This window comes from Notolepis coatsorum (genome assembly GCF_963971535.1).
Source record: "Notolepis coatsorum genome assembly, chromosome: 3".
In the NCBI taxonomy this organism is placed as follows: domain Eukaryota; kingdom Metazoa; phylum Chordata; class Actinopteri; order Aulopiformes; family Paralepididae; genus Notolepis; species Notolepis coatsorum.
Genome location: NC_140167.1, coordinates 77,976,585 through 77,989,790, shown reverse-complemented (window position 1 = coordinate 77,989,790; position 13,206 = coordinate 77,976,585). Strand labels below are relative to the sequence as shown.

Genomic DNA, 13,206 nt, shown 5'->3' with positions numbered 1-13,206 from the left:
TGGTTGCTAAATGCTCAAAATAGGGGAGACAAACTAACTGTGCTCCAATATATGCCAATAACGCTCAGTTTTGTGGTATATAATCCAGAGTGATAAGAGAATTAAAAAAGATTCATAAGCAAGTCATTTGTTTGAAGGGAGCTAGAAGCCTTTGGGAAGTATAGTTTAAATTCCAACGCTCATTGAAAGCTCTGGATGTCCTCTTCTCAAAATGACTACATTCAGCGACGGTCGCTTTTTCAAAATGGCTGATTTTCGCGATAAAAAAAACACATTTAAAAAACTAAAATCTCACTAATAACACTTTAACCTATTGGTAAACAAACGTATTGCTGAAAATATACACGAACAGAACATAATAATATATATAATACCCAGCCTTTAATAGAAGATAACAACTTTTCAACTCTGACCTCTCAATTGATACAGAGACAATTTCTCCATTTTCATAGACATTTTATTTGAGGAAAACTTAATTTAATATACAATACATATTAACAAACAGCCTGGCCTCTCCTCTCCTCTCAGAGTTTGGGGTCTCCAGCTAGTCTCCATCCTTCCATTTTTCCAATCTTGGTGAAGAAAGCCAGTGTTCCCAGAGCCAGACACGCCGAGGTTCCAGTCATGGCACTGTGGGCTACACACACACACACACACACACACACACAATGAGTAGCTTATATCTACAAATAGATGATATATGAATGAGTGTGTGTGTGTGTGTGTGTGTGTGTGTGCGTGCGTGCGTGCGTGCGTGCGTGCGTGCGTGAGTGAGTGAGTGAGTGAGTGAGTGGGTGGGTGGGTGGGTGGGTGGGTGTGAGTGTGTGTGAGTGAGTGAGTGAGTGAGTGAGTGAGTGAGAGTGTGTGAGAGTGAGTGAGTGAGTGAGTGAGTGAGTGAGTGTGTGTGTGTGTGTGCGTGCGTGCGTGCGTGCGTGCGTGAGTGGGTGAGTGAGTGAGTGAGTGAGTGAGTGTGTGAGTGAGTGAGTGAGTGAGTGAGTGAGTGAGTGAGTGGGTGGGTGGGTGGGTGAGTGAGTGAGTGAGTGAGTGTGTGTGAGTGAGTGAGTGAGTGAGTGAGTGAGTGAGTGAGTGAGAGAGAGAGTGTGTGTGAGAGTGAGTGAGTGAGTGAGTGAGTGAGTGAGTGAGTGAGTGAGTGAGTGAGTGAGTGAGTGAGTGAGTGAGTGAGTGAGTGAGTGGGTGGGGTGGGTGTGTGAGTGAGTGAGTGAGTGAGTGAGTGAGTGAGTGAGTGAGTGAGTGAGTGAGTGAGTGAGTGAGTGGGTGGGTGGGTGGGTGAGTGAGTGAGTGAGTGAGTGTGTGTGAGTGAGTGAGTGAGAGAGAGAGAGTGTGTGTGAGAGTGAGAGAGTGAGTGAGTGAGTGAGTGAGTGAGTGAGTGAGTGAGTGAGTGAGTGAGTGAGTGAGTGAGTGAGTGAGTGAGTGAGTGAGTGAGTGAGTGAGTGAGTGAGTGAGTGAGTGAGTGAGTGAGTGGGTGGGTGGGTGGGTGTGTGAGTGAGTGAGTGAGTGAGTGAGTGAGTGAGTGAGTGAGTGAGTGAGTGAGTGAGTGAGTGAGTGAGTGAGTGAGTGAGTGAGTGAGTGTGTCTTACTCTTGGCTCCCAGGAACACCCCGGAGGCGCAGCCCCCAATGAAGTAGTTGAGAGGGTCGTCTGGAGCATCGCGAGCCTGAGCACTGAGACACGTAGTCAGGCCAAAGATCGCTCCGAGAGAGGCTACAGAGAGACAGTGACACACAGAGAAACACAGAGACAGAGACACACAGAGACAGAGAACAGAGACCGAGACAGACACAGACAGAGACAGATAACAGACAGACACACAGAGACAGAGAAAAGACAGATACAGAGAACAAACAGATACAGACAGACAGAGACAGAGAACAAACAGATACAGACAGACAGATACAGAGAACAGACAGACACACAGACAGATACAGAGAACAAACAGATACAGAGAACCAACAGACAGACAGACACAGATAACAAACAGACAGACACAGATAACAAACAGACAGACAGACAGACACAAAAACAAACAGAAACAGAGAACAAACAGATCAATATAAGCCCAATAATATATTTTAATCTATGATTCTAGTTTGAGCATCAGACCTATTATTTTTTATAAAATATATATATTTTGTATCATTCCACTTGGGCTGTGGGGGTGCTTAGTGTCTGAAGGAGTCGACTGAAGGCTTCTTGTCCTGCGAAAGTATGCAATTGGTCCACCAGATGGATACATCTTGACATTTGTCTATCTATAGTGTGTTCATTAGACAGGCGAAATCCTCTTTCAGTGCCTCTGTGCCCGTTTTCTTAGGCAGTTAGCCTCGCTGGTATGCACCCCATTAGCATTAGCCACGCTTCTAGACCTCTTTGCTTTTGAAAAGAATGATACAAATATTAAAAAGAAAATTGTGAATTCGACTAAGAGGTTGGCAGTGTCGACTACAGCTCCTTTTGATCGATTAGTCGACTATTCGGTTAATCGAGGTAAACCCTAGTTGTTGTGAAGGGCCAGATTAAACTGAGAATCTACCTTTATTGTTTGATATACTTTGTATATTATTTATATATATACACGGAATATCCCTTTACCTGCGTTCAAACCAGAGTAATATTCGCTCTCCTTATTGGACAGCGCCCCCAGGCGCCAGCACGCAGGCCCCCAACGGCAGGTTCAAAGACAAGTTCAGGCATGTCAGGACATGCCCGGAGTCAGCGTATTGATACCAGACAAAGACTGCGGTTTGGGACTAGATATTCACTCAAGTATAAATACAGCGCAAGGTGCGCACACCGTGCTTCGTTCAGTACCTTACCCACCTTCACCACGAGTCAACGTGCAGTGAAGTGAGCAACCTTGCGTCTAACAGAGCATTGAGAACCACGTGCGAATAGTTTAGTAAAGTAACGTCGAGTTCGACCTAATCTAATGTGAAGTAAATAGTCGTTCATTTATTGTATATCATGCGGCCACAGTTCGTTCGTGTGTAGCATTACCCAGCGGTTCGTCGTGTCTTTAGCTAGTGTACTTAGCCAGGGTGTGTGGCCTAAATACGTCGCCCACACCCGAGGAGTCCTAGGCGGAGAACCGTTGGACATGTACACAGGAGAATCGGCGTCGGCGATTGCAGAACCATTACTGGTTGGATTATATTGATTTGGAACGTGGTACCCGGAGAAGAGCATCGTTGATTTCCACTGTCGTTTGGGATTCAACCTCGTGAGGATTACAACTCGGGCTGGCCTCGTGGACGGAGGCTGGCTAGCTGTCATCAATGCTATCGAGCATTTGGATTACAATTATTACTTTGCTGCTGATCAAGGGAGTTTACAAGGACCGACTCCTGTACCTGGAGTCTCTTTATTCCTCATTGAATCAGACGGAGTACCCGAACATTCCTCTACCCTCCAGGCCTTACACCCCCGGAGGGAACCCATTGTCTCCAGGCGGTACCAGTGTTGCCCTATCTAGTTGCTACTATACGACAGGTGGTGTCAACTTAGACCCATCGTAGGATTCCTGCTATTCTTAGTGACTCATGCTATTGACTGACTTTACGTATATTCTTCGCCATACAAGCGCGACCCTAATTCTCATTCTGTAACCTAATGTTGCCTAATAATAATAAATTACCCTCAAATACTATTTCTTTGTCAATGCCGTGTTCTTGTGGGTGTTCACCATCTATATTTGATGTACTGTCTGGCCAGTAATTAAAGTACATAACTAGCAGTGGTTTAATCTATCACAATCTTTAATACAGTCAGGGTTTTGTAACCCCTCAGTTACACTAGTAGATAGCAGTATAGACATATTAGCGCATACTAGTAGATAGTAGTATACTATAGACATGCTTAGTAGGTAGTAGTAAATAGACTACATTTATATAGCGCTTTTATCCAAAATGCAGAATACTAGGCCCCCCCCCCCCATTCCAACAACGTACCCATGGTAACAGTAGCGTTGGTCGCCCTCTGTAGAGCTGCTATGGCTGAATCTGGCTGGAACGCTACGATGTGATAGGCTGATCCCACCAGGCCTGCAACACAAACAAAGACAACTTTATTTATAAGAATTCATACACAACTTGTAAAGTGATGTTGACTGTTCCCGGGTCAGTTTCCATCCCCTGTAGATACTATATTCTATTTATTATGCTTCCTATTATTACTGTATATATTCACAGCAGACACTTCTCAGAGTCTAGTTTTGACCTTTCAGACCAACTGCATTTACACAAATGCCTCAAATACTTCTTCATACTTCATATAAACATGCACCAATGTGACTTTTTCAGTCCTGATACCGAAACCTGGGCTTTGGGTATAGAGTCTATAGACCGATACCAAGTACCGATCCGATCCATTACTTTTAATGAACAGTATAAACTTGGACCGTCATTTTGGGGGTCATTGGACAAAGAATATTGAGATGTATAATAAATTATTTCTCCATTAGAGATAGTTAACGTGTCAAATCAAGTCAAATTGCTTTGACTTCTGCCATATTAGACGTGTTTCTTGGTATCGGATTTTAGTATCTGGGATATTATATTTGAACCTGGTATCGGATTCAATACCGGTATCGGTACATCCCTAATTGTAAGCAAAATTACCTTTCATGTAAGACATGAGGGGAGCAGAAGCCAAGGTCAGTGAAGAGTTCTATAATAATAATAATAATAATAATAATAATAATAATATGCTAAACAAACTATATATGGTTTCACTGGGATTATGTTGCTAGGGAACAGTGTGGACCCAAATGTATCTCATGTCAGTTATCAGTTATTGTCAAATTGTCAATCCGGATTTGTTTTGGCAGTCTGAGAGTTGTATGTTGAGTTGTTTTTTTGTGGAGGACATCTTCAGTTTTGCAGGATTTTTGGAGAAAGCATGGCACTTGAGACAAAACCCACTATATCCGATATAATTGTATTTGAATTCCTCTTGTTTCTTTGTTTACATACATTGCGTACAGCTTGTGTTATATTACGTTTTATTGTATTTTCTTGTATTTTCTTTTTCTTGTGGCCATCTTGGTCTATATGTCATTTGTCAAGTAATTGGTCAAGTATATTATTACTTATTGTTATGTGTCTTGTAACCCCATATGGGCTGGGCATACACCTGTATGTAAGACACAGAAATAAAAAACATCAAATCAAATCAAATATTTCATTAGCAAACATCACACTCACAGCACAGGACCATAAACACTTGATGAGAATAGTGAAAACAGCACATAGATGATTCACCATCAGCACAGTTACAGGTGATTTACACTACCTACCTGCTGCAGGAAGAGCGCACTCTGCATTATTAAAACTGCTTTTTCCTTTGATGCTTCCAACACATGGAAATGGAATGCCCTCCGACGGACTCTAAAGTTGGAGGTTCTTCCTTCTCTTGCTGCAATTAAAAATATGATCTCCAACCACTGTGTGTCGACTTGAAATTATCGTAATTTTTATTGTTTATTCTTATTTTGCTGTGCCTATGAATCTACTGATAACTGTGTCCTGTTTTGTCAGCTCATCATTACTGTAAATGACGGTAACCTCAGTGTCTCACGAGTGGAAATAAAGGTTTGAATTAATTAATTCTCTCTCATCTCCCCTCAGGGAAGCAGAGCTCAGACCTCCCTCCTCAGAGAGGGTTACTACCCCCAGGCACTCAGACTACTGACCAGTAGCATTTAAATCAATGTAGAAGCTGTGGATGATTTATGTATTGATGCTTTTATTGTATGCAGCTATTTCTTTTTTTAATGTTGCTATTGTTTTTATTCATTATATGCTGCTATTGTTTTTATTATATGCTGTTATTGTTTTATTATCAGGTTAGCTTGAATCTATCTATTGTACTATATATTTTAAGGGCTGAGATAGAGAGCCAGGGCAAAATGCATTTCATTGCAATGACTGTACACTGTAGTTTTTAATTAATATGACAAATCAAATCTACATCTGTATATATCCCTTACCTCCTTTTACTAGTTATACCCCTGGCCAGTATGACTTGCCATAGTGTCTTTACACCTGTACCACTGTACATATTAATACTACAAATCTGTAGATACATCTGATTAGCACTATTACTCAGTAGTACTAATTTAGATATTTTATACCCAGTTTAATCACCTGTACATTGTATATTACTATTGCACTTTACTGTTACATTTGCACTCTGGTTGGATGACAAACTTATTTTCGTTGTACTGTGACAATACATTTTAATCTAATCTAATATAATCTTAAGTATATGACAAATAAACTTGAACAATAGGACATACAAGACACTTCCAAACGGCGACCAAGTATCATAATGAATAGTTATTAATGAGTTTCATATCAGCTCCACCACCCCAAGGTAGGAGAGGCTAGCTAAGCTAGCTGCTAGCAGTGGGAGCTACTGGTTTAGCCTGGTTTAGGTGTGTTGCTTACCCAGAGTGGTCCCCAGTTTGGTGAGGATCCAGGTCTTCTCTACGCAGTCCTTTCCCTCTTGCAGCTCCCAGTAGCCCATCTTTAGATCCACCAGAGAAAAGTCACACAGAAAGATTTCCAAATGTCTCCTGTCCTGACTTCACACCAAGGACAACACTGACAACAGGACAAGTACCGCGAGAGACCGCGGGACCGTGACGTCACGAGACGAGACTCGGCTGCTGAGGAAACTGTCAAAAGCTTTATTAATGTACTTCGACTTAGCTCATATTTTCATACCGATACCGGTATTGAATCCGATACCAGGTTAAAATATAATATCCCAGATACTAAAATCCGATACTAAGAAACACGTCTAATATGGCAGAAGTCAAAGCAATTTGACTTGATTTGACACGTTAACTCTCTCTAATGGAGAAATAATTTATTATACATCTCAATATTCTTTGTCCAATGACCCCCAAAATGACGGTCCAAGTTTATACTGTTCATTTAATGCATTAAAATTGAATAACTATGAAAATATGAGCTAAGTCGAAGTGCAATAAAGCTTTTGACAGTTTCTCATGCGACCCGGAAGTAGTTCGGCTGTCAACATGTAAACAACATTTATTTGATTATAATTGTATTTGTATTTATTTTCTCTGGTGATATCATTACAGTGATATCACCAGAGAAAATAAATACAAATACAATTATAATCAAATAAATGTTGTCTACATGTTGACAGCCGAACTACTTCCTGGTCGCATGAGAGCAGCTTGTTGAGTCTCTCTGTATGAAACTAAGAGCAAAGTGTCTTCTCCACGTCAGAGCAGGAACACTGTAAACAGCCTGTCACTGGTCCGAAAAGGCTCATGAAGTGACTCGTTCACAGCGGTATAAAAAGCTCAGGTTAGTCTGCCGTGTCGTCCAGTCTGTTGTTGTTTTGTTGTTGTTGCTGTTGCTGTTGCTACTGTTAGCCTGCTAGCTAAGCTGGCTGTGTGTGTGAATGGAGCGACCAGCTAACTGGCTGCTAGGAGACACTCTGGGGGGAAATGGGGGACCCTGATGTAAACAAGACAAAAGTCTTTCTCTGGTCTGCATCCCCTTAACAATTGTGTGTCTTGAGCTGTACTGTATTGTAACCATTCTGCAATCTGTTAAATAAAGTTGTCATTCATTCATTCATTCATTCATTCATTCATTCATTCATTCACAGATGATGAAGATGATGATGACAGCTGGTGATTGTTGGTGATGACTGAACCTGGTTCTGCTCTGCTACTGGTTCACCAGTAGTGACGTTAGTCCACTGAACAGGTTCACTGATCATGTAAGTTCCAACTTCTATTGTCAGACAGAAGTTTAAAGTTAGAAGTCAACACACAGGAGGCCCTGCTGAGGTAGTCAGCTGTTACAGTGTAACATTATACATTAACATGAAACAAGCTGTGCTTCTGCCCAGGCTATTTCAGTGGTTAGTATACTAAGATCAGTGGTTACTACACTAAGATCAGTGGCTACTACACTAAGATCAGTGGCACTCCACTAAGATCAGTGGCTACTACACTAATATCAGTGGCTACTACACTAAGATCAGTGGTTACTACTCCAAGATCAGTTGTTAGTACACCAAGAGCAGTGGTTACTTGTTACACTAACTAAGATCAGTGGTTACTACACTAAGATCAGTGGTTACTACACTAAGAATCAGAAATCAGAATCAGAAAGGTCTTTATTGCCAAGTAGTTTTCACATACAAGGAATTTGCTTTGGTGGTCGTGGTCGTTATCGGTGCCACATTAGCGGACAGACATTAACAGACAGATAATACAATAAAGAGGTGGAGTAAAATGAAATATGAACTAAGTTAAGCACAATAGAATAGAATAGAATTATGAAATAAAATATAGGCCAGGGCTGTACAACTGTAAATAAGAGGTTGAATAAAATTATATGGGATATAAACTAAATTAAATATAGCAATAGAATATATAGTACAATTATAAGTCAAAATAGGAATAGGCCAGGGCTGTACAATTGGGCAGATGTGGTCAAATATATACACTAATTAGAATGAAGTAACAATACAGTGGGCATGTATATGGTCCAGTAGGGGTGTGTTAATGTAACACAGTGCGGGGGTGTCAGTGAGGGTCCCGAGCCTTGTTGATGAGGCTCACTGCAGAGGGGAAGAAACTGTTCTTGTGGCGTGAGGTTTTTGCCCTGATGGACCGCAGTCTCCTGCCAGAGGGGAGTGTCTCAAACAGGTTGTGACCGGGGTGGTAGGGGTCGGCCACAATCTTACCTGCACGCTTCAGGGTTCTGGAGGCGTACAGGTCCAGGAGAGGTGGCAGATTGCAGCCGATTACCTTCTCAGCAGAGTGGATGACACGCTGTCGCTGCAGCCTGCCTTTGTCCTTGGCCGTGGCTGCAGTGTACCATACTGTGATGGAGAAGGTATGGCTGTGTAAAAGTGCACCATCATCGTCTTTGGCAGGTTGAATTTCTTCAGCTGCCGCAGGAAGTACATCCTCTGCTGTGTTTCTTGATGAGGGAGCTGATGTTCAGCTCCCACTTGAGGTCATGGGAGATGATGGTTCCCAAAAAGCGGAAGGACTCCACACTCCACAGTGTACTGTCCACTGGGGAGTCACACAGGGTGATTGGGTTGAGTGGGGCTGGGGTCCTTCTGTAATCCACAACCATCTGCAGTGTCTTGAGCTCCAGATTGTTCTGGCTGCACCAGGTCACCAGATGGTCAATCTCCCACCTGTAGGCGGTAGAGCTGTGAATCTTCACTGGCCTCACGATTCGATTCGATTTACGATTCAGCTGTCCACGATTCGATTCGATTGTGTATATTACATCCTCAATTTTATAATCTATATTACTGCACATGGCTACTTTTTCATCAATTAATACAAGCAGTCAGATACATTTACTTTTATTTAGAAAGTTCTTAAATCTTTCAAAAATAATTAAATTAAAGGTTTCTAAAAATCAAACACACTAATACAGAAACAAATGTATTAACATCTAAGACAATTTATATAAAAACTCTTGGGTGCCGACGCCCACCCCTAGAATCAACTCAAGGAATCTCTAAACTTCAGCCTCCTCTTCCTAGAAAACAGCAGACATGTTGTCGCTCACCCTGTAAATAAGTGGTGTAATTAAAAATAAAATAAAATCATTGATTTTAAGATTAAATCCTACTTAGATCTTCCTATTGGTCCACAATGGTGGGAGTGAAGGCTGACATCACTGTGACATCACTGTCGCTTTCCAATTGGCTGTTATCTTTGGTTAATGTTCAAATCACATCCCAACACCCTGTTGTGTTCTGAACACTCTGGTTTCTCCCGCCAGAACAGAGTTCTGAACAGAACAGGTCATGACGTCGTCCCCCTCGCCAGTGCAGATCCGGGAGGCCAACGCTCACCTGTCAGCGCTGCATCAGCGGCTCGGAGAGCTGGAGGAACGTCTGCAGGAAGCAGAGAAGACCGTCAGAGAACAGGCAGAGAGTTTGATCCGCAAGGATGAACAGCTCCGAGCCGCCATGCAGGAAATCACTGACAGCAAAGACAAGTGAGACTCGTGTTCTAGGGACTGTAGATCTATCTTAAATCATTCTTACTAATATTCTAGGAACTGTAGATATATCTTAAACCATTCTTAGTAGTATTCTAGGAACTGTAGATTTATCCTAAATCATTCTTAGTAGTCTCCTTATTTATCTTGATTGATTTATATATTTTTAACTCATATTCTAGGAACTATAAATGATAGTTTTATCATTTATCTTAAATCATTCTTAGTCATATTCTAGGAACTATAAATTATAGTTTTATAATTGATCTTAAATCATTCTTAGTCGTATTCTAGGAACTAAATTATAGTTTTATAATTGATCTTAAATCATTCTTAGTCATATTCTAGGAACTATAAATGATAGTTTTATAATTTATCTTAAATCATTCTTAGTCGTATTCTAGGAACTATAAATGATAGTTTTATAATTGATCTTAAATCATTCTTAGTCATATTCTAGGAACTATAAATGATAGTTTTATAATTTATCTTAAATCATTCTTAGTCGTATTCTAGGAACTATAAATGATAGTTTAATCATTTATCTTAAATCATTCTTAGTGTTCTAGGAACTATAGATTATCGTTTTATCATTTATCTTAAATCATTCTTAGTAGTGTTCTAGGAACTATAAATGATAGTTTTATCATTTATCTTAAATCATTCATAGTAGTATTCTAGGAACTATAAATTATAGTTTTATCATTTATCTTAAAATCAGTCTTAGTAGTGTTCTAGGAACAGTAGATGATAATTTGATTATGTGTCTCGTTCTCGTCTGTCCTTCTCAGGGAGATCTCTTTTCTGAACGACACGCTGTGTTCCTGTGAGGACACCATCCAGCGCTGCCAGCACTCCTTAAAGGAGAGAGAGTCCGTCATCGCCCAGCTGCATCATCGCTGCCACCTGCTGGACAGGATGTGTAAAAGCAGGCCCTCTCTGGACAGTCTGCTGGCTCTGATGGGCGAGGCCGAGAGACTGGGGCCCTCCGCAGGCGGGGGGCTCAACTTCACCAAGGAGTTCAGTAACTCCTGGGGAGGCTCGGGGGGAGGAGGCCTGGGAGCAGCAGGAGGTCCGGGAGAGGCCAGTATGGTGAACACCTCTCTGACTGACATGGCATCTAGCTGCAGCCCCAGCAAGCTCTCCTCCAACCACAAGGACTTCTCTCTGAGCGAGAATGACCTGGACAGCCAGGATATGGATGATTTGGGCTTTGGAACCACCGTTTAGACCGGGCCCAAATCATAGTAGACTGGTACCTGCCAGCATTTAGTCATGGCCTAAATAACGTTGCAGCCAGATGGATCAAAAGTTGGTGGACCAAGGCTAACATATTGGAGGCTAAGTCACCAGTAAGCCACCCAATGGGAGATGGGTGTTCGGCACATGCTCAGAATGCGCTGGTGGAGTGTTTGGGGAACTAGTTGAATGGAAATGCAGACAGATTGTAACTTGTGTTATAGCCCAATGTTTTCACAGGACATCTCCTCCATGTGCCCTTCTTACCAGGCAGCAGCAAATTATTTACACATTAAATACAGTTCCACGCCGAAGCCAAGACCTGTGATCATATTCTTAAACTGTCCATCAGACAGTAGAGTATTGATCCATCAGAGAGTGGAGTATTGATCCATCAGACAGTGGAGTATTGATCCCTAGTTAGCTGAAGATCCTTCTAAGAAGCAGGAGCATTAAAACAAAAGGCTGACTTTCCAAGCTCAGTCTGAACACAGACCAAGATTAAACCAATCATTAGAGCAGGTCTGATAGGGTCACGCTCAGTCTGAACACAGGACTTTAAAGGTCCCCTATCTTATAAATGGCCTTTTCCAGTGGTTTGCATTGTTTTCTAGCAATGTGGGGTTGTACCAACACTGACTAGATGTGAAATTTCTACCCAATCCCATTCCTCCAGTTCAGCTGAGACAAGAACCTCCCCTACTGAACCAAGCCATTCTGAATTAACTCGCTCTCCTACGTAGGAAGGCGCTGATCTGCCACTGCCGGCCCACAATCAACTGTGATAGTTGAAATTATGATCGAAACGGAGCGCGTGGAAATAATGCAGAAGCGGTTTCCCTGTCATTCAGCACTTCCTCAAAAGAGAGAGAGAGGGAGAGACAGATAGAGAGAGGGAGAGAGAGGCTCATACGGTGCGAGTCTCGGAGCGCACTGCATTGAGAGAGAGGGGACTTATGTCTCTCTCTCTCTGTCAAGAGAGCACTCGCTGTATCACTGTCAACCTGTTGCAAAATATCATAGTGCACGCTCCCACGTGCGCGCCCGTATTCCGATCCGTGCAATAATATTCACGGAGGTATATCTTGTCATGCGAAACAAGTTGCCAATGCATTGTCCCGTGGGATTATGCCCCCCCCCCCCCCCCCCCCCCACGGCGAAATTAATTAGTCTCACAGAACCATGCGTCAGTATGGTTGTCAATATTCCAATGTACAGTTTTGCTTGTACAGTTGTACAGTGTTTCCCCCCCCCCCCCCAACCCCTCCTACCCAACCCCCCCCCCACCCAACCCCACCCAACCTCCTCCAATGTACAGTTTTTACGTCAAATGTATATACTCCCTTTTCTGGACTCTTTTTGTATCACAAACAGTACTGTATTTGCAAATCTGGTATGTCATAAATGTATAGATGTAGCAGTACTGTCTATCTGTATGTCATGTATGTCATATATGTCCTGATGAATTGAAAATGGGGGACCCTGATGTAAACAAGACGAAAGTCTTTCTCTGGTCTGCATCCCCTTAACAATTGTGTGTATTGAGCTTTACTGTATTGTACCCATTCTGCAATCTGTTAATAAGGTTTTCAATCAATCAATCAATCACACACACACAGACACATGAAAACACACAGAGACACGCACACACAAATTGGCCAGGCTGCTGATGGTGTATGAGAGCCTCTTCTCTCTCCCTCTCTTTATCTGTCTCTCCCTTTCTCTCTCTCCCTCTCTATCTCTCTCTCTCTCCACCAAAGGTATCTGCCAGTGCAGGTGGGTGACTGTCACTCAAAGCGCATTGCTAGTATGGGCGGAGCCCAGCCAAAAGCAAGCTTGGACTTTGCAAAGGCAGAAAGTGGTGCACCAAAGTACTTGATTAAAAATACATAACAATGAATTTTATTGAAAAAAAACTTACAGATGTG

The 13,206-nt window shown here is 42.2% G+C and overlaps 2 protein-coding genes across 4 annotated transcripts; one reads left to right on the top strand and one right to left on the bottom strand.

Moving 5' to 3' along the window:
* Nucleotides 1-359: 359 nt before the first annotated feature.
* Nucleotides 360-6,932, bottom strand: ndufa11 (NADH:ubiquinone oxidoreductase subunit A11). Its single transcript, XM_084310394.1, has 4 exons — nucleotides 6,464-6,932; nucleotides 3,965-4,057; nucleotides 1,599-1,721; nucleotides 360-637 (listed from the first exon to the last, which is right to left on the bottom strand). Exons 1-4 carry the CDS (start codon nucleotides 6,540-6,542, stop codon nucleotides 525-527), a joined length of 408 nt encoding a protein of 135 aa, XP_084166520.1. The 5' UTR covers nucleotides 6,543-6,932; the 3' UTR covers nucleotides 360-524.
* A 287-nt stretch (nucleotides 6,933-7,219) lies between these two features.
* On the top strand, nucleotides 7,220-12,371 carry vmac (vimentin type intermediate filament associated coiled-coil protein). 3 transcript variants are annotated; one of them, XM_084311035.1, is made up of 4 exons: nucleotides 7,220-7,357; nucleotides 7,665-7,778; nucleotides 9,823-10,036; nucleotides 10,831-12,371. In XM_084311035.1, exons 3-4 carry the CDS (start codon nucleotides 9,843-9,845, stop codon nucleotides 11,267-11,269), a joined length of 633 nt encoding a protein of 210 aa, XP_084167161.1. In that variant the 5' UTR covers nucleotides 7,220-7,357; nucleotides 7,665-7,778; nucleotides 9,823-9,842; the 3' UTR covers nucleotides 11,270-12,371. The 3 variants fall into 3 exon arrangements, with proteins under 3 accessions (XP_084167161.1, XP_084167160.1, XP_084167162.1); XM_084311034.1 differs by having other exon boundaries at nucleotides 9,818-10,036; XM_084311036.1 differs by lacking the exons at nucleotides 7,220-7,357; nucleotides 7,665-7,778 and adding an exon at nucleotides 8,772-8,905 and having other exon boundaries at nucleotides 9,818-10,036.
* Nucleotides 12,372-13,206: the final 835 nt, after the last annotated feature.